Source organism: Mytilus californianus, unplaced genomic scaffold (assembly GCF_021869535.1).
Source record: "Mytilus californianus isolate M0D057914Y unplaced genomic scaffold, xbMytCali1.0.p SCAF_15, whole genome shotgun sequence".
In the NCBI taxonomy this organism is placed as follows: Eukaryota; Metazoa; Mollusca; class Bivalvia; order Mytilida; family Mytilidae; genus Mytilus; species Mytilus californianus.
The window spans coordinates 24,198,568-24,221,806 of record NW_026262637.1 but is presented as its reverse complement, the minus strand read 5'-3'; the positions used below and the strand labels follow the sequence as shown (position 1 = coordinate 24,221,806).

Here is a 23,239-nt window from a genome sequence, read left to right as displayed (position 1 = left end):
CAAGAAATCAGAACAGGCAAAAATAAGGTGCTAACAAAAGTCACAACACAGATTCCTACGATTGATATAACGAATCCCCATTAAACACGAGGCATCATTCATGTTGCCTTGAAGCTTAAGTTTAAATTTGGTATGGAACCTGAAGCATTTAAGACAAAAACATCACTGCTCATTTGGGAGTCAATCACCTCTTTATGATCGACCAAATTCATAATGGTGATCATTTACTCGGGCAATGACAATGCTCATTTAGGTATGACTGTTTGAAGGAAAAGACTAGAAAATAATAACTCACATTTGATAGTTTGTCCCCAAATAATTTCTTAAAGAGAAGCGAAAGATACCAAAGGGATATTCAAACTCATAAGTCGAAAACAAACTGACAATGACGTGGCTAAACTATGAAAATAACAGACTGGACTGGCGTCGGATATCACAACTTAAATAAGGATATATAAAAAAAAATACCACAAAAATCGTTCAACGACACGTGATTGCATCTATTCAATACTTTAGATGAAGTTCACATTTGTTTTCCGTTCATTGTTTTGTACATATATCAGGCCGTTAGTTTTCTCGTTTGAATTGTTAAACATTTGTCATTTCGAGCCTTTTTATAGCTGACTATGCAGTATGGATTTTGCTCATTGTTGAAGGCCGTACGGTGACCTATAGTTGTTTACTTCTGTGTCATTTGGTCTCTAGTGGAGAGTTGTCTCATTGGCAATCATACCACATCTTCTTATGTTTTATAGTTACACATTATATTACATAAGATACAGATATATTCTAAAGTAAAAGTTCTGTGAAGTATCAAAAGGACAGGCTATTAAGAAGCCTATATAGACACAGGGAAACAGCAAGCTATCAAAGCGTGTGTATGACTGGCTTTATAAACTAATGGCTCTAAAATTAAATATTAGAATGAGAGCGACTTTGAAAGGTAATCAATTGTAATATGTATATAAAAAGAACATCTGTACATATGTAAGTTTATTAAAATATTTTTCTACAACAAACATCAAAGCTTTGGAATTGTTCTAAAATATTTTGGTAAAATGTTTTGATCTTAATATACACTCTTTGGAATTGTGCTCAATAAATAGTCCAACTTGTAATCATCCTTTAGATTGATATGGTTATCTTAATACTTTCAACGAAAATACGAACCTAAATTCCCGAAGAGATCAAATAAACAAAAACATAAAACAAATCCAATTTACTTCATCAAATGAAGAAGTTCATTGTTATTATAAAATGGATTGCTGCCCCTTAGATGAAGTTAAATTTTGTATCAAGGAAAATAACAATATGTTAAAAACAAATTGCTACAAATAAGACAAGAAACAATTCCTCCTCTTCTGATCAAAATACTACGTATTTATTTACAATTACCTGCAATAATGCCGCAAAATCCTTAAAATTTACAAAAAATGCAAAACAAACAAAATATGAACATTGTTTCAATATTGAAACGTATGTATAACGATGTAAACAAAACAAAACAAGTAAGTGGAAAACTGTAGACAATGTTTACACGTACAATGTAAATACACATACAATGTAAATGTACAATGTAAGTACACGTACAATGTAAATGCACAATGTAAATACACGTACAATGTTAATACACGTACAATGTTAATACAACACGTACAATGTAAATACACGTACATACAATTTCCCTGAGAAAAGAAAAAATGTAACTGATTAAAAATGATAAAAATACATTCAAATATTTTCTATTATGTAAATTGATATTGCAAAGGTTCATACCATTAATTATTCAGTCATGTACTTTCATGTTACCTAATTTAATATAGTATATTCATGCCAAACGTTTGCCATCTAAAGGCATTATGAAGTAATCATCCAGTGTAAATACCATACTATTGTAAAATAAATTTAAGACTCTTCATTTATTAAATCAATTATCAGCCATCGGATACAAAATGAACATTTTTTTTTATTGAGTACTTTTTTGCAGAAAAGCTTTATAATGGAGATTGTTCCGTGCAATTTTTATACCAAATTTATACAACAAAACCAGTAAAATGATGTTTTATTTCTTTATTCTTATGTGACATTAAAATTGGGTAGAGTTGTTTGATAACTTTTCCTGAGCTCTTATCAATAACGTTCTGAATAATTTAAATGTAAAATATTTGATTATATATGCATATTAAAGAGAAACTTTGGAATGGATGCATGTGAGACCAGTTTTTATTTGATTTAGTACTTAATGTGGTACACATTTCACAATGTAGTTGGTTTACTTTACATGCAATTTTCGAAATGGAATTTATTCTTACTGTTTAAATAACAGCATATACAGAATGTGATATGCACAAATATACACTCTCTTGCAGTTGAAAGTTTTTCTGTTAGAAGATGTGGATGCGGCTGTGTGGATTCCTAAACTAAAACATGAATCAATTAAATAAAATCCATATCTAAACCAATATAGTTTTTATTATCGTCATAATTATAACAAAGCACACATGGTTTGAAATAACAGGAAAGTGAATGCAGTCGTTAATACTCTAATCAAACATCTATCCATTACTTTTTTACCTCTATATTGCACGGTTTTGATTTAAATGTTATAAAAAAATTATAAAGTTTACTTTTATAAGTCCAATAAGACATACATATAGATTCAAGTTGCTCAGTGGAAACAATTATTCCTGTGCATTCGTTTATTTTTTTTCAGTGACGTTTGAAATATTAAAGCACATAAAAAACTATACAAAACACAATACCCTAAGTACATAAAATATTTGATTTTGAATTGTTTGATAAATCTCCATGATGACTAACTTAACTCGCCCATTCTTTACAGTGCATTTAGAATGACAATGAAAATGAATATATTTACCCGCCATATTTAGTAAAGTTGTACAAAAAAACATTAAATGTCTACGTGAAAAGGCAAAATTCAGATCCAGTGAAATTCGGTTTTGTCCATTTTTGGCTTGATACATGAAGTTTTTCATGTTGAAATAAGACCGGATTATGTTTATATGCTAGTATTTATGAAATTTGATTACTGAGTTACAAAACATCATAAATAAAAGGAAACAATATTTCGTTTTTCGTTGTATTCTCATATTGAACGACTCGACTCTTCTTATTTGACATTAGTGAAACATGACCACTATCTCGAAAAAACAGTCCCCTAGCTTTATACATTTAAAAATTGTTTACTTCTCAATGAAATTCTTTCCTTTTCACTGTATTATTGATTGTAGTTTGATTAACTAACGTCTTATGCCACATATTGCATGCTTATTTGTCATTCAAATTGGACTGACTTGGACTAAGAGCGGGAAATTTAGACTGGCACTAGAAAAAAAAAACCAGGAGTTCCTAAAATTATGGCTTTTGTTAAAAATACTTTTTCAGAAAGCATAACGCTTCCATTACAGACAAAGTTTGTTTGATTCTGTATTAAAGAAAATAAGAAATTGGAACTTGTTAACTCTACAAAATATTAATTAATGAAAATAAGAAAGAAAATCCACATGATTAAAATGTTGCCTTAACAACCCCATAATAATTTTCAATGATTTGACATTTTTGTCATGAAAATACACACTTATCACAAACGTAAAATATTTGATTTATTTTTTGTTTTTACACTTGTCATTTTCCCCATGACAAGTATCTCAGCACCAGAATTATTTTGTATATTTTTCAGCAACAACATGTTGATATATAAATAAAATTTAAAAGATGTATTCACCTTAAGTAGTAATAAATGATAATTCCATCTCCTTATCAGATTTCGTTTCCCCTTCAAGCTGCCATTTATAGTAAAATACTGTTTTCTTCTACTAAAATGTTATTCCCTTCATATTTTCTCACCATTAAAATATTGATATCGTTTCTTCATAACAATCTTAAAAAATTCGAACGTATTTCATAATATCAGAGAACAATATGCATTATGTGTCTTTTTATCATACCTAAATTACAATTGCATCAATCATAAGCAATTATATTTGATCAAACTTGTTTTATTTGTATATTTCAACTACCGGTAATTGAAGGATATATATCCCTTTATAAAATAGAAACTTAGATTAGTTTTTATTAAAGTAATTAAAAAAAACATATTGGAATAATACAGGAGATATATGAACCTTAAAAACAATACTGTAAATCCATAAAACTAATATTTCCTATTGCCATTTTGTCCATAAAACTTATGAAAAAGTATAGGATAATGAAAGTCCTATTTAAAACATTTCTTTATGAATGCTATGAAGGAAACAAATCAATTTCTGCAATATCGTGTAAAGTTTTTCTCCTTGTTTCAAGAAAAATACATTTTGTAATGTCTGCTTATATGCACTCCATATTTTGACACAAATCAATACAATACCAAACAAATCTAAACCAACAAATAGTACACTATATGTGTGTGGGAATAGGTACACAGGAAATACATTAAATATTACAAAAAATGACATCGTGTATTTGTACGAAGCAAACTGAACAATAGAACTAAACTGATAAAAACTTAAAACAGATCAAAAGAACAGATCTATGATAAACCTGTACACGGCAAGAACAAATTCTACATCTTAATATTTGAAAATTAAAACACCAACTCTTTGGTGGTAAAGCTATTTGTTCATTCCCCGTAAATCTACAGTCTATATATACGAAACAACCAAACTACTATACTATAATACAATTAACTATAACATCTAAATACATTTATGAGGTAGGTTGGTTGTCATTAGTTAATAATATCAACAAGTCACGACAATTATTAAGATAGGTCAATGCTTTAAAAATTATATTTCAATTTATTTTGATTTTTAGCACTCGCATAATTTGAGATAAAAAAAACCCGTTTCAATAAAATATACATTGCAACAATAAAACAGTAATTAACGAATGAAGAGATTCAAATATGAAATCACGGACTAAGTCCATTTCCGTTCCCACTTCCGTCGCTTGCGCCATTGTGTGGTATTGGTAACGATGGATCTCTCAAAGGACAATCCGCTATGAGATGTTCTGTTGATTTGCAGCTGTGACACCTTTTCGGTAAAGGTCCATGAGGACATTTAGAAGCTATGTGATTTCCAAAATCTCCACAATTGTAGCACCTAATATAAAAGAAATCAATATTCAGGAGACTGACAAAATAACTATGTTGATAGCAGTCAGACTTAAAGTTGTAAAATTCTGTTAAACATCATATAAAATCTCATAATAATTTTAGTTATTACTTTGAAAACTCGTTTTGGCAGTTGTTTTTATTTGTTCCGTTGATTGATCGCGTGTGATTTTGTCAGTACTTATGAACTCCCCTTTTTAAATTTGCCATGTAGTTCGGTATTTTTGTTGTACGTTTTTACCGTTGCTAAATAAGTTTTTCTAAAAACGTAAACATTTGTGTCGTATTTTCTGCTGCCTATGCATTGTTTTCTTCTCCGTAAAATAATTGAACTACTCACGTGTTTGCCATTGAACTATACATGGGTTTGCCATAGAACTACACATGTGTTTGCTAATGAACTACACATGTGTTTGCTATTGAACTACACATGTGTTGCCATTGAATTATTTATTTGTAGGACTTAATCGAAAATAAAGGTTTATAAATTTATTTTTGATTGTTTCCATGTCGTGTAGAAACTTGAAAGGAATTGCTTTACTTGACGTCGATCTTTCTGCTTTTTCCTGTCAGTCTATAAATCAACCTTACAGATTGTTTTTGTCTTACATAGTTAAATTGTCAACAAAATTTTTAAAAAAATCTCTGATATGTCCATATTTATTTGTATTTCTATGTATTTTCATATTTTTTTACAAACCTTATTTTCTTAAATTTCTTTCGTGAAAGGGGTCGTCGTGAACTTCCTTTACACTCTGAACCACCTGGTCCGGCGACAAAAGTAGCTTCCACACCAAGACCAGATGGTTTAGCTTCGAATTCTACTTCTTCGCCATCATCCAAACTTCTAAATCCGGCCTTATGGATGACACTCTGAAAATAAAAAAATGTGATTCTTTTATATATCAATAAGAATTGTTTATTGAAACAATTCTTCTTTCTCAAACGTTTGTGTGAAAGCATCAATTGAATATAACAGAAAGAATTTAATCATGCTACCTACATTCCTAAAATGGTCACTTGTATTAATGTCTAGACATGGTATTCCGATTATGGATTTTATAAACAATAAAGCAACCATTAACAGAATAACACAAAATGTTTAGTTTATACGTAAAACGAAACTGGTAAGAGCAAGATCATAATAGGAAAAAAAAACAGCCTATAAAATTATAAAGATCACTTTGCATAATATGTATATGGACAATCCTTTCAGTAAAAATAGTTGGGAAACAAAAGCCGCCATTATAGTCCATTAAAATCAAACAAAAGTGATGGTGAATAGGCAAAAAATTATGATTGCAAGTATCTATTTAACTGAAGTGTTTGCATATTTGATATAATGAAGTACAAATTATTCCACATATCATTGTACAGTCTCATTTACAAAGCGTCGGTGTTCTTATATTGGCATGCTTTTGGGCATTTGTCATGTACTGCTATAAATTACGTGTCACATAAACCGCCTGCAATAATTTCATTTATAACAACAAATTCATTTTGATTCATGGATTTTTGTGGATGTGTGTGTTTGGAATATGATTTTTGTTTGCTTGTTTTTTTTCACTATGTGTATTTTAGACATGTTTTACATGCATACGTGGATTATAAATAAAGCTGAAGTTAAATTTCACTACTTCTGTCAATTTTCCAAAACAATAAGAATACGGCTTAAGGTTCCATCAAATTGAAATTTATTAATAATGTTTCTTCAAATTATAAATGAAAACTTTCCAAATTTGACCTAAATAAATACATTCATTAAAATTAGAAAAATGACCTATACCAGTAGTATCAGATAAACTGTATTTCATTTAGGTTGTTGATTGTTATCTCTTTCTGGACGTTCTATGTCATAACTATTAAATGAATTTAAAATGTACAATAAGTTCGAATAACAGAATTGTTATTATAAGGTGTTTTTGAAAGTAAATAAGAAGAACGATGATGTTTTACTATCATACAATTGATGCAACAGTTCATTTGTAAAAGACAGCACTCTATCATATTGTTAAATCATGTTTTTCAACTATAACTATATTGTTCTTGAACAACAACAAACACAATTTTTTACTGTTATTTTGCTAGGTTTATGTCCTATACGGCATTTTACACTGGAGATTATAGATTTATTATAACCACCACCCAGCAACATCAATTATGCTTATATTCGTGTCATCAGTGATCGATTTTTAGTGGACGACAGACTCGGAGGTTTATTATTTCATCTTCTAAGAGAAAATTGTAATCGATACATCCATACTGACAGCAGTTTTTGCCGTCTAAGATCTCTGTGTCTACAGGCTAATGTATCATTGTTGGATACATTTCAGTCAAATCAACACCCTTTGTAATGGTTAAGCCGGGGCACGAAATTAATAAAAATATCCATAGCCCGTTCTTTAATTAAGTTCAGCACAAAGTGTAGTGGTTCGGTATATTTGTAATTTATTTCACAAAAACAAAACCGAATGATCGCCAAAAATTAAGAGAGAAAACAAAACTCAGAATATGAAAAAAATGTCCTCATTCCTTCTGAAATTTCATATATTTCTTCTTATCGTATAATAATCCATGTATATAATCATGATATTTATTTTATTAATAAAGACATATTTAAGTTTTGTTTGACTGAAATAATTCTTTTTTATTGATTATTATTACTGTATTTTGTAACATTATACCAGTAAAGGATATGTCAACAGATATAATACATATAAGTAGCGTAAAAATTAAAAAAAAAAAGGAAAACAAAACCCTCATTATTTTAGGAAGATTGTTGAAAATGTCGTGATCAAGTGACATTTGTTTGCACGAATCATGACGCCATCTGGTGCATTTTGATAGACTAAGATAGCCTATTCCATTTTAGTAAAGATAAGTCGAAAGGTCTGTTAAAAAAAGCATTCTATTCACATAAAATGTCTTTTAACATATATTCTGTCAATGGAGCATAATAGCCTGTCACTTTTCGATTCTATAGGTTAAATGCACACAGTATCAAATAATTTTAACAAAATAAAAAAAAAATTTTTGGTTGAAAAAACTGAATTTCTAGTTAACAGAGGTATTTATAGATTAAAAATTGTATTTTTACTGCTTCATTGTTTATGTCAATTAAATAATTGTTAATTTTACATATATACATATCTTTTTGTCCTCAATTCTCTTCAACTTCGTACTTCGTACTTTGTTTTGCCTTATAACTTTTTTAATTCGAGCATCACTGATGAGTCTTTTGTAAACGAAACACGCTTTTGATGGACAAAATTATAACCCTGGCATCTTTGATGAGCTTTTTTTTACAAAGAATTTGTAAAATTGGTATTTTGTAAAATCAGTCTGAATTAATTTAGGGAATTCATATATATATATAACTGGTGATCCAATGCATGGATCTGTGGTAGAGTTTTCACTTGTTTAGACGTTTAGATTTCTGTGAGTGCATCTTACGATCCCCTACGACAGATAATTTAGCTAATCTGCAATCAATTCCATCTTCATGCCTAACATATCATGTACTGTGTTACAACTCTAGATTCTACTGACGAGGGAAGAACAAAAATTTGCTTCCGCAAATTCGCAGATTTAAAATTGTTCGGGATTCGAACTCATGCTATTGAGATATCGAGACAACACCGCCTGCACTGTGTCCAAAGCTCTAGACCACTCGGCCACCTAGACTGAACTTAAAATTCAGCTTTCGGTGGCCTAGTGTTACCTTTCCTCGTCAGTAGAATCTAGAGTTATAACACAGTACATGATATATTAGGCATGAAGATGGATATTATAAGTATATTTTTTTTTTCTAAACACTCTCTTGTTGCTATCGCAAGACGTCATTTAAAACTAACTGTCTCTGAAAGAGGCAAACCGTATTAAAGTGTATTAAAAAATCTAAATATCAATAAGATAACGTTTTTTAAGTCTTGAGCTGTATTGAATAAAGAATTTTTACCCACACAAATAATATAACAAACAAAACCAAAGGAGGAAAATGTTGAAAAGATGCCTGGACCAGAAAACTTGTTTTAAGATTTGCATTTTAATAGACAGGTAATCATTGCGACAAACATAGATAATTTTGTCCTGTGGTCACTTACTTTGGTTTAAGTCATATCTTGATTACTGTAATATCTAAAGCTATGCAAATTGCAGGGCATCACACAAGATCATCAGATATACTATTGTAAAATTCTAATATTGCAACAAAGTGATCACTTCACAACAGAACTTATGTTACACATTAACAAAACATGACAAATAAAAAAAAGTAAAGAGACAAGTGCTACACAGACACTAGTTCTTTGCCTATTCAAATTTTTGCTCTAAGCGTTACATGCGAATGTCAATCAAGAAATGCAAGAAAAAAGATTCAAAACATTTGGTTGAGGCAAACTAAAGTTATAGAACGGAAACGTACGTACGGACGTACAGACGGACAAGGGTAAAACTTATTGCCCCCTCCGCTATGGCGGGGGCATAGAAAGAACAGTTCATGACAAAGATTTATATTCCATATCTATTAACAATGCAGTGCTCGCGATAGTTAAAGTAATGAAATTGAACTTCAACTTTACCATTAGAACCCTTGGTCTAGTTCCATCCCTGTAATAAGCACTTTAATATCGTGAAAATCATAAAAAGATGCAAATGCTCTAGAAAGTTATTCATGAACCAATTGAGAGATATCTTGTATCTTTTCCATAACAAGTACTTTGGGAAAGATCATATTGTCACAAAAAAACAAGCAGTCTACAATGTGACAGGAATGCCCACTTTTTATTTTTCACTCATTAAATTTCATATTTGACTAGTTCTGTTTATTCGACGAAGGTATTGCGGTCAGTTTTCTTTCTTACTAATTTTTCAATACTTGTCTGTAAATGCGATGTTAAAATAAATTACAACTATACAAGGGATATATCAAGTAAGCTTTCACTATTTTTCAGGTTTGACATATTTTACTAGCCGTCTTACCTTGTAAAATATAGGTTGAAATATGTACAATTTCTGATATGGGTCAAACAAGATTTACAAGATGCTCTAGAATGCGGTAATGTATACCGAATCAGCAATTACATAAAATTTACATATTGTACATGTTGTATGATTTGTGTCTTTTTGGAAGATCAAACATGGGCAAACAAGTAGATTGCGGAGATCTGCATTCTTTGCATAATGACAGTTGCAGTGTGTCTGCATACTTATTAATCGGGATACGAACTAAAATATTGTACAAATGGAGAAGAAGGTAATTTTGGTGGTTTGTATTATATACGAACAAATATTTTAAATTCAAACTAATAATGTAAATGGTAAAACTTTTAATGTATAATAACTATTTTAAGTATAACCATACTATAAGCATTATGAATTGGATAAACAACAGCGCCATCTGGTGAAGCCAGTTCGAATCTTCAAGCTAGTAAGAAGTATCTACTATCAATTCAATATGTGCATTTATTATTATCAATCTTATCAACAATCAAAATCTGGCTTCCTAATCCAATGTAAATTAGATAACGGTTCTTAATAATTCGAAAGACCTCTTTAAGTACATATAATCTAAGTCAAGCTCCTTGTTTTAAACTTTGGCACATTGAGAAATAATTAGTGCATACAAAAGAATGGTTAGTGTAGAAATACAAGATGAAAAAAGTGTGTTCAAAAAAATGTTTGATCTATAAAAATATTTATCATAATAATGAATTTTATATATACATATATATATATATATTAGAGAATATTCCTAAAATCTCTACCACTATATAATTATAATGACACGTAAATTAGTCAATATAAGCTTTGTTGTATATAACTACCAGCATTAAGGTTTTACATGATAATCTGAAAATATATTTCGGTCGAATTTACGAATTATAAAGTTTTCTCGACAGTTTAATTTGACAATTCTGACCTAAAGAAATTACTATATATATATATAGAATTGTCAAATCAAACTGTTTAGAAAAACTTGATATATTCGAACGAAATATATTTTCGGATAATCATGTAAAACTATAATGCTGGTAGTTATATAAAATAAAGCTTATATTGACTAATTTACTTGTCATTATCATTACATAATGGTAGAGATTTTAGGAATATTCTCAAGACGTGGTGGGTTTTGATATACAACTTAGTTTTAAAAGAATATATGTGTTATATTAAACAAATATCAACACCTATAAATAAACAAGGAAATAATACATGTAGATGTTGCTAACTAAAGTAGGCACTTAAAGTAAATGCAATAAATATGAACATAATTAGGTAACCTAAATACGATACATCGCACGTGGAAATCAGATGACTTATATTGTTAAAAAAAATTGGCAACTCAAATTTACGCGTAGTAATATGAACATAATTAGGTAACCTACATACGATTCATTGCACGTGGAAATCAATTGTCTTATGCAATAACCTGTAATTGTGTTGTTGTTGTTGATGTGTGGAGAATTTTTTGATTTCAGGTTGTAAATAATCTATTTTAAGAAATGTTCTTATTGTAACGACTGTTCTAGCGACGTATACCCCATATCTTCTTTTATTCCTGATCTTCTACCCTACCAACAAACTAGTTTCATGACGAAATAATCACGTATCTGTACAGCTCATGGTGGACAAAAGCATTTCAGTGATATAATTGTCCCACCAATAAAAGCTTACTATCGTACAGTAAGTACCTCTACAATTCTATAAAAGAAGCGTTGTCGATTTAGTAAACATGGTAAAAGTGCACTTTTAATCATTTCCCACTTACTTAGCAAACTAAATAGTACACCTTTCTCATCAAAAAATATGTATAGTAAATTCTGATCTACGATTGTATCGAATTATTATATTCAGACAAAAAACATTTGCGATATATTCATATTTAGTTTCAAATATATAATGAAATATTTGAAAACTATCTCAGTTTGAGGTTAAATTAGTTTCCCTTCAAATATTCAAAACAAAATGATCACCTACATGGAGCGGTTCTAGTTTTTGATTTGGTCTTATAGTTACCATGTTACATCTGCTTTCGTATCTTGTGTCCCTAGAGTTAAACAGTTCCGGATTTATCATTCATTTTCATCCGATGCAACGCATGCTTATTATTTCGGCATGCGAAAATTTATTTGCACGTTTCCTGTATTTTGTGTTTCCGATTATTCATTTTGTTGTCCTGTCTTGTGCAAAGTTTTTTTTTTCAGTTCTTACCAGACCAAGTTGTTCATTTTCAAAATCCACCTGCCCCTCCCCCAAGAAAATCAAATGCTCGTCCCATTAAGCTCATCGCGGCACACATTTCCTTTGTTTCCTGCTCTTTGTTTGGTAATAACATAAAATGATGAAAGAAGTCTCGATTCTTTTCACTGGATACTAAAATGTTACAAAGATCCCTATGAATATCATGTATATTGCAGGCTCATGGAAATCAAGAGACAAAAAACTGAAGGCAATCATATAAATCCAAGATATCTCAATTCATATGAGTATATTCACGCCAAAAATGCTCAAGCAGGGTAACGGTGAAGAACGATAGAAATCGACACTACACACATTTCGCGGTATCCAACACGAATTTGTTGACAAATACGATGTTTCTAGGTGCAAACTCGCTTGAGACATAATTTCGCTGTTTTAGAATACGAGAAAAATTGGCTGATCTGTTCATATACCGACTATGTGTTATATATCCCGGTTTGCATATTCAATTGATTTACGACATTAGAAAATCGGTAAACTACTGTTTCCTTATATTCAAGATGACAGTGATCAACTGCACAGATCACCATATTTTTTTAAGACAGTGTGTTTTTAATAGCAAATTTATTTTTGTCTTCGAGTGTGCACAGTGTTTTCCGGAAGGCAATGGACAATTTAGTGTATTGAAACTGCAATTCTTACAAGAAAAACTAGATTAATACATTTGAAGAGCAACTACTTTCTTACGCAAACGTTTAATAATAATTCAATTAGTTTGTGCCAATTGACATATTTTGAGTTATATTATTTTAAAGGGATATTTCAAAACTATGATAATTAAAATTCAAAGGTTAATTTATTCTTCCTGTCCCTACTACTTCATGTGAATCATTGTAAGTTGAACTTCAAAAAGATGGTCTGTAAAATTGAAATTGACATATCAATAAAACAAAAGGTACATGTATGGTATAATAAAACAACAGCCTACCGACACAAACAAAATATCTTGAAGTCAACATAAGGTCTTCAGAAACCGAATCGACTCTTACGAGTCTTTGAAGGCCAACATATTTACGATTCTTGTCCATAGTCATGTTTGATTGTTAGGTTCCTAGTATTCCACATAAATAGGAATGTTCAGTACTCAAAACCGCCGTCTTTGAGTTAATGTGTCTGTTCAGTAGTTGTCGGCAATTAAATCGACTTTCTAAGTTTTCACTTTAAAAAAGCGGTTTTTTTTGTTGAAGGCATATGATTGGAGTACTTGTACTTGTTTAATATATAAAAAATTTACCCAACTCGATCTTTCTTGAAATATGCTATAGAAAATTGTCTATTGGTAGAGACAGTATTTTTTAGTCTTTCCACAACAAAATGCACCAAAACCATGCGCTATAGTTCTGTCACATGACTTATTTCCAAAGCGTGGGTATGGAGCCCAAGGAACGTTTGTTTGTTTTATAACCCATCTGAAAACAACATTTCTTAAATATGTCAATTTCAATATATCGACTTTTATTCTGTTTGATATAAGGTTTTTTCTTAGGTACAAAAAAGAATTTCTTATATTACTTCTTTAACATAAAAAAAAAATAAAATAACATGCCTCTCCTTTACACAGATGTGATATTTTTTTTCGTTTGAAGAAACCAATGCTATTTAAATTGAACCATGAAAACATTTTTGTTGTGTATTTTGCTAACATATACTTAAATGACTTATAAATGCATGGGGCAAAACAAAAGTCAAAACAATTATTTAAACCATTCCAAAGGTTTTGTTATTAGAACGACTGAGGATTTATTATTATTTGTTGGATACCATTTGCATGGATTTCGTGGTGAAAGGGAAATTACGAATCAAAATGTTCAACAAAGTACAAATTTTCTTAGCTTGTATGCAGATAAACACATCATAGATATATGGCTCATTATTGTGTACGCCAGACGCGCGTTTCGTAACCATAAACTCACCATTGACGCTCGAAAGTAAAGGCCAAATTAAGTACGCAGTTGAAAAACATTGATGACCCACAAACCGAAAAGTTTTGCCAAATACAGCTAAGGTAATCTAATATCAACAAAAATACAACATTCCTTCATTCCACGAAAATTGATATCCACGAAATCAAATAGATCCACGGTATGCAAACATTAATAAGAAACTGAGGGAACCATCTATAGATATGAAAACTCTATATTACGACTTCTTAACTTTTGATAATATAAATGAATTAAAATCAACTTCAATTATGACAATTAATACCTAAAACCACATCCCAAAGTCAAATGAATCCGCTCTAACAGTTATTTGAGATCACCTCCGGGTTTTTTTGGTTTGGTTCGTGTCGCTAATCTTTAGTTTGTTATGTTGTGTTTTTCATTGTTTGCCATGGCGTTGTCGATTTGTCCGAACACTGATGAGTTTTATTATTTTTGAATTAACCTAACTTTATTTCTTGTCACAAACTAACATTAAAGATTTAACGGCAATCAAATTTGAAATTGAACTGAACTATGTATCAATGTTGGAGCGAATTGATGGTCATTGTATGCATGTAAATTAAAATATTAATATGACCATTTAGATATTAAGTAATATGTGAATGTACCAAATGTATAAAAAGAATTCAGGCACGCTAATTTTGCATTCATTCATGAAATAACCTGTTGCTATTTCTGTATGCATGTTAAAGCAATATTCATTCCTTAATATATCAACACTGCATGAAACATTCTTACAAATGAAAGGAAATGTCAATCAGATGTACATTCTTCAATGAACGTAACCTAGTGCATTAACCACTTAGTAGTTTGTACTCTGCAGCTACTTCCGTCTTTGAAGTACCCCTCTATAGATGTGGGAAACAATGAGTGTTATGATAATTTACAAAGGCAAATAAGAGTTAAAACCATATCCCGTTTCAAATCTCTCTTCTCTTTATCAAAAATAATTTCTGAGACTATTTTCCTTTTAATAACCGTATGGTGACGCCTATTTATCGACGCCTATGTACCCTGGGCATCAGTTATATGTATACATGTGTTGGATTGTAAACCTATACTGTTAAGAGAGTATACAAGCTTTCAAAAAAAAAGTAGTTTGTAAAGGAAACAGAAAAACTGAAAAATCGACTGAATCACAAGTAAAGCCAGGAAATCGGAACATCAATTTTTCACAACAAAAGATCATTTCAAATAATTCAGTCAATAGTTTTTATGAATGATAAAATTCGAGGTTTGCTATGGGAAATTAAAAAAACATAATCGGATAAGAATAAAATTTTAAATTTCGTATAGTACTGGATATCATCTGCCGTGCGTTAGGTATGATTAGTAAAAATGCATGTGAATATGTCTTAATGAAGGTGGAGGATTTTATAAGTACCTGTTAAAAATGACGTAAGCTTCATTATTATTATTGGACATTGTTATAGCCCTGGTGTTACTATCAAAGTTGGTCGAAACGTTTTTTTTACAGTGGCAACAGGAAAAGGAGGCTTCGAACAAATCTTTGACATACGTTGATGTTGCTTGAAACTTGGACGGATTTTGATGGAAATCAACCAATCGGAAATGGAGAGTAAACAAAAAAAATCACGGTAACATAGGTTACAAAAGGAGAACTGAATAAGTAGTTCCAGGAAACTAAAAGAATAATCTTACGGACATGCCAGAAAATTTGATTGAATTGGATGAAAACAAGGAATGAGACTCACCTGCTTTAAAAAGAACAACATGAATGATTTCTATGTTGCCTCGGCAAAATTGTATTACACCGAAGGCGTATATAAGAATATATATTCATATATAGAAAGTGAATGAGCAATGTGAACATTAGGTGAAAAGTTCATTGTAAACTTGGAGTTTTTGCCTGTTCTTTTGACCAATCACCAAATCACCAGATAAAAACTTGGATACTGAGGAAAGAAGAGTTTGATCAAGTTTTTGTATAGTGGGGAAAGAAGACTTTAACAAAGTGTTCTCAACCAAAGTTTGTTTGACCAAGTTTTGAATGGAAAACTTTGATATTGATAACAGGGCTTACGTCATGTATGCATAATTTCTTTTATTTACTTGAGTTCGTCATGTTTGGTTTAACATTTGTTACTCGATAGTGGATATAAACATTGAAATCTGAGGACGAGTGATGCATGCATGGAGTTTTCGACGCACCTGCTTTCGTCGAGTTTCGTGGTACTGCAATTTTTACAGTTTGTTTTACTCCCGTGATTGTCGATTTGTACCTGGACAACGTTTGATCGGACGTATGTGTATTACCTTTTTATAACATTTGAGTCGAAATTACATCGGGAGCCGCAGGTTCTCACAAAATATGAGAAATGTAGTCAGTTACTAAATAAAATCGAATCTTATAATACACGTGTATATAATTTTATAAATTTGTGAACCATATAAAACAGGTTTATGACTCAAACGTTTTTCATATTACTAGTATCCGACATTTTTACTAAAGATGTGTGGGTTGTTAAAGCGGTCAACAACCTTAACTGATATGATAAACCACTTTTATAAATAAACTCGAGGAATTTTAGTCACGTGTCAATACCCTCATACATGTCAATGAGGGATAAAATATGACAAAACACAATGCATGATTAATTATTCACTCTCTGCTTAACATTTTACATATATTATAAGACTAAAACAAATCATTTAAACTTTAAACATTATCGAATGTAAACAAATGTCAATATCGAGGAAACAAAATAATACACAATAAATCAACCGAACGAAATGTAATACCCTAAACAAAAAATATACGAAAAAATAAAAAAAACTAAAGAAATTCAGTATGAAAGATCCTTTATACCAGAGGAAAGAGGGGTAAAACTTAAAGATGTCAACAATTTTAATGCGTCAATAAGTATAGTCCGAATATTTCAGTTGGAAATTAGAATTACATGCAACAATTGCATATCAATCATTTTACGTAGAGAAGCTATTTAAATGTGTTCTTTTGTCTTTGTTGGATAGTGTTATCTTATTGGCAATCATAACACATCTCCTTATTGTTATATGTTCATGACACCTGAACCCCCAATGAAATCTAAAGAAGCTACAACCAACAAAAAAGCCACTCATCTTGCAATATCAATGCTTTATTCCGGAATTTTGGGTTCTTAATGCTCTACAACTTCGTACTTCATTTGCCCCTTGACTTTTCTTTATTCGAGCTCCACTGACAGGTCTTTTGTAGATGAAACGCGAATCTGGTGTGCAAAATTATTAGCCTTGTAGCTTTGGTGATTTTGTTTACAAACTGGAGCATTATGAAAAATATAAAACACATTGTTGTATACTTGTCAATTGTGATATCAACACATTTGAATGCAATGTTATCACACTATCACTTTTGAAATTTCAAAGGACCAAAAAAAACTAGGCATTTATTTGAACAAGTGCACATGATAACGAACAAGTGCACTCAGTTTCTAGTTGATGTGACTACAAATTCATGGTAAACTACATTCAACATAACTTAAACCTGGTCTGGGGAACGGAAGATCGATCACTGACCAGAAAACAATACCGATTCATTTATACTGCACACTCCCTACTGTAAATAAACGAAAACCATTCATATGTACCCAGAGAGAGTCAACTTACGAACAGTCCTTGACCAACAAGAGAATGGGCACTATAGAATAATCGCTGATCACTCAACAGCATGATCAAGGTCTTGAGAGAAAGAAAAATAACTTTATATGATTTTGGACTTCAACAAGAAATTAAACATTAACCTGATTAACTAACAGAGAAAGGAAACATTGACATATAAGAGAAAATAACTTGTTCATTGAAACAGTAAACGTTGCATTAACTATTATTCAAATAGTTGTGTAAATAATTTTTTTAGAAACTTATCCAGGAGTCAATATACTACAAAAAGAAAGTCATTTAAAACATATCACCCCGAAGTTGTTTATGATAAGGTTTTATAGCTTATTTGATTTTGACTCGAGTAGCAGTTCACATCATCTAGTACAGAAAACGCTATACTATTGATAAATCCACTGCATAAATTCGAGGAATGATTTCATCCATATTTGGTATAAAAGTTGTTTAAATTCAATATTCACATAAACGGCACCAATTTTTCTGCACCACATACGCATTTCGACAATCAATGTCTCTTCAGTGATGTTCGAGGCCAAAATATTTCAAAATCCAAAGCTTTATATCAAAGCTGATGATAACCTCATTTTTTTAATTAATAATTTTTGAAGAATACAGCACTTAAAAATAAATTTCTTAATCTTTCCAACACGTTCAGTAATATTTATCTACAAGGATATACCAAATTATTTGGCTTTATATTATAAATTAGTCAATGAATAAATCAAATCATTTATAATTTATCTTATCATTTACTTAAGTTTTTCATACGTTACAATCACTGTTAAAATATGGGAACAGGTATTAAATCAAGAAAAACGAATATCTATCCATTCAAGCGGATGATCATAATTAACAGGATTTAATTTCCTTTCTACATTTATCACCCATTTATGAAGACGCATTGGAAAAATCTAATAAACAGGGAACAAACATTGGTACTTTACTTTAAAAAATGTATTCTGTGTAGTGTTTTGAGAATTGTTGTTTGTAGTTTCTTCGATGTTTATCATTTTGGTCTTAGTTTTCTTGGAAATTTCCTTCAAGTTATAGGTTTATATTACACCATGTTTAGTCAAATATTCACGTAATTAACCAACAACAAAAAATAGCTATATGTTTGTGTATAGTGTTCGTTTCGGCAACTCGACCACTTTGAATTGGACATCGTGCTTCAAACTAGGTTTTGTCGTACTATATTTAACCCTGTCAAATTCTATATGGGGCTATCCCAAGTCAGAATAATTCAGTGGTTATCGCCAGTTACTGTCCGTCATATCTGTTTTTGTTTTTAATTAATCATATATCAGGCTGTTGGGGTTTTTTTTTTTTTGAATCGTTTAGCATTTTGTCATGTCGTAGCTTTTTATTGCTTACTATGTGATCTTGGTTTTGCTAATTGTTGAAGGCCGAAGTAGACCTTAGTTGCTTACATCCACGTTATTTGGTGGATAGTTCTCACTTTGATAATCATGTTATATCTCCGTATATTTACTTGTTGATCAAATTTAAATTGACTTCCAAATTGTGTATGAACCACGATAGCTCAAAACTTAAGTATTTCGTAAGGCCAAAATGTTATGGGGGTTAATGGCATTTATTACGTTCCTATATATGGAGTTGATACATATTCGAACTGTTTGTACTTTGTACGTATACTTCGATGGATTTTGTTTTGTCTTAAATGATGTCCAAAATTATACTTTGGCCCTTGTAATCCTATTTAATGGGGGAAAACTGTCCTTCTATATATAAATACAGATATGACCATAATTTACTTAGTCCCCGAGAGTATCACCAGCCCAGTAGCCAGTACTTCGGTACTGGCATGAAAATACGGATTTAGTGATATTGAAATTTCCTGGTACAAAATGTTAGAAATTATTTAAAATTAAGGAATGTATATATCTCCCTCATGCAATGTCTGATTCCTTGCCCGGCTTTGGCTATACTTTTTTGTCCTCTTTGGCTTATAGCTCTTCATCTTTTTAATAAGCTTTTGATTTTCAAATATTTTGACCTTGAGCATCACTGAAGAGACATTGATTGTCGAAATGCGCATCTGGTGCAGAAAAAATGGTACCGTTTATGTTATTACTTAGATTAATTGTACGAAATATATATTTATTTCCTAGGCAGTGGGTTGTTAACATTCTGTAAAATGCCTGGTATAGTCTTTCCGAGTAAATTATTTAACAAAATCATTCCAATGAGTAAATATATGATTATAATAATAACTAATGATCATTTTCTTCTGTTCTTGATGACACTCCAGATATTTTGATTTTATATCAATGAAATCTTTGATTTGACAATATTACTAATACAATTTTATACTCAATTAAACCAACAATTTATACAAATAGTGTGATCTTATGTTAAATAAATGTATAATTTTTGCGGTAAACATTATAAAGAAAGGTGTTGTGACATATACAAAGGAATAAGTGAGTGCAAAAAAGAGGTGTTGATAGTGCCAGGACTGTAACAGAACGAAATGAAATATAATATTACTTTAAAAACAGGGTAAAGATTAAGCCTTGGGATTTAAACAAATACTAAATATTTTACACAATACTTTTGCATGTTGGCATTGCAAAGATTAGAATGTATTAGCATGATTTGCTCCATTTAGTTTTAGACGGGGTATGAATCAACATAAGTTGTATTTTTTTTTATATTTTACATGATACGGTGAAATGTTACACTGATCATGACAAAATTAACAAAACAATATTTTTTTCAGTTTTCAAAGTAACATTATTGAAATTGAGATTAGTTTTTAATCATTATTTAATAAGATTTTAAGAATAGCATAAGTAAATATATATATATATAATTATTATTATTATTTTTTCTTTTATTTTCCATAGTATATATTAAGATTGGTGATTATACAGTGTATGGCAAATCTCAATATTGATATAATAAACACAACCGAATTAAATGTACCATTCGTAATCATGTATTTATACTCTTTCCCCCTATTTTATCAGAAGGTACATATTTTTCATTTGATTTTTTTTTCTACACAAAAAATATATTCTTTTTCTACAGATTTTATATGCTATTAAATATTGATATGTAAGAATGTTGCAAAATTCAAAAACGTTTATAGAAATATAAAGTAAAACTGAATTATATGATGAAGCATTAAGAGGATACCGAATTGTCGGCCATTACAGTGGACACTGGTCTTTGTTAGGACAGTAGGTCGATAATCATATTAAGATATATTAAGCTGTCAAGAAGTAAAAAATCTTACCTGGTGAACAAACACATCTTGGGAACCATCGTCAGGTGTTATAAAGCCCCACCCTTTTGCTACATTAAACCATTTACAGCGCCCCCTTTTACGTCCTCCTCCTGCAAAATATACACAACAATAATAAAAATAAACATGGCCGGTATCGGCTACAATCAGTATTATTGACCGGAGAGTGACCTCAACGCTCTCATTTAAACCTCTCCCTGAACACATGGTTTTTAATTTTGAAAACATTTAAAATCTATAATTATTAACTTATAAATATTATACACGGAATATCTATTTTCATGAGTTTGTTTTAATAAAAAAAAAATATTAATCATAAATTGGACATACACATGCAATTAACATAATTGGAGGTTTCACCAACTTGAAACTAAATAATTCTGTAATTAGATTATAATAAGAAGTTCTAAAATCATCATTTCAGTGATAAAAAAAATCCAAAACATGTACGCATTTTTCTGAATAGTATATCAAAATAAATAAATGAATTAAAATGAAAGCAGTCCGCATGGTCAGCAATCATCCGAGCGACACATCTATTAATCATTCACCTCCATTTTCTGCCATTTCCTTGATTCATTTGGTTGCTTCTATTGCATACTTGTCAAAACATTGTAATATCTCTAGAATGACCATAGCACTAAAATATATCTTTATGTAAAAGTTAGAATATACTGATTATGCTTCACATATCACTAATGTATTGATCACTGAAATATGTAGTAATAATGTCACTATGCTGTCACTGATTTCGGCACTCCTTCTAGTAACATGTCTCCTCACAGGAATGTTTTCTAAATTGACCACACGTCCAAAACATCATTTTTCCTTGACCACACATGAAGGATTTTTAAGCGGAAATAGCTAGTAAACTGCGAAAGAATCCATGCGACAATGCACAAATATGAACGACCGAATTATTCCTAGAGGTCACACTTGAAGACCACGTTGTTTAAAACAGCAAAGGGAGCATAAGCGTGAAGATCGTCAAGCTCGACCAGGCAGCATATGGGTCAGTGGTGTTTGTGTATTCATTCAAAAGGTGAAGCACTTGTGATCACTATTAGTACACGAGTATCTTTTTCTTATGTAGGTCAGGTCAAAGTTCTTCACTATGAACAATTGTAATTCAGGGATGGGAGACCACGCGATTTCCTTTGATTTTCTACGCTTTAACTGTACAAGTAACTCATACAATGATGAATATAAAACATGCATTGTTTTACAACGTGTCATATTTAATGTAATAAATAAATTGCGCAATATCTAATGCGTAATCGGTAAACATTAGAAATAATTCTAAACATGCTGTTTTAAATGATTTGCCAAATACAATGTATATGGTATTAAATGATGGACTACTTGCAGATGTTTAACCTATTTAGTTATAAAGTAATTTACATGAGGATTGTGAATTCTTATGTCATGTCCCGTTCATTGATGAACAGTTGTACATTCTTGCCCCAGTTAGAGAAGTGTACATGAATCACAATCCTCAACCAATCCTATATTCATATTATAATGTGCCAATTTGAATAACTTATTATTTACCCTATGCTTTTTCAAATGTTTACATTTTGACGTCAGTTTATCTAATTTAAACATGTTTGTAAACCACCCACTTCACCCATACACTTTGTGACGTCACCTAATTTCTGAGAGTATAATAATAAGGGGCGGCACATATTGAAAACATCCAACGACAGGAGAAGGTGGAGCAATTCCTAAAGGGTGATTGGTTAGAAATATAAATCTGAATGCGCAGCTGTTTACGCATAAATGATTGTATTATATAGTAATCTTTTATTTTGTAGTATACACTATTATTCTTAAAATGTTACGTTTGAAATAGTAAAAGTGTATTAGCAAATTACACTAGAAAGTAAAATTTAAAAAAAAAAACTTACAAAAACTAAAGTACTACAATGATATCAAACGTATTTTTTTGTCTTTGTACTTGCAGGTAAAAAAAATGAGCTTTGTAATTTAAAA

General features: G+C 30.6%; 1 protein-coding gene across 2 annotated transcripts in view; it reads right to left on the bottom strand.

Annotated features, from left to right (window-relative positions):
- Positions 1 to 978: 978 nt before the first annotated feature.
- Positions 979 to 23,239, bottom strand: part of LOC127725716 (protein lin-28 homolog) — a 44,433-nt gene continuing 22,172 nt past the window's right edge. Inside the window, exons 1-4 of one of the 2 annotated variants that reach the window (XM_052232893.1) lie at positions 21,799 to 22,367; positions 21,239 to 21,339; positions 5,835 to 6,007; positions 979 to 5,123 (exon numbers count right to left, since the gene is read on the bottom strand). In XM_052232893.1, coding sequence (XP_052088853.1) covers positions 4,931 to 5,123; positions 5,835 to 6,007; positions 21,239 to 21,339; positions 21,799 to 21,814 — 483 coding nt within the window. In that variant the 5' untranslated portion in view covers positions 21,815 to 22,367 and the 3' untranslated portion in view covers positions 979 to 4,930. Of the gene's footprint in view, positions 5,124 to 5,834; positions 6,008 to 21,238; positions 21,340 to 21,798; positions 22,368 to 23,239 lie in introns of those variants that run through there. The other variant, XM_052232892.1, reaches the window with a different exon arrangement.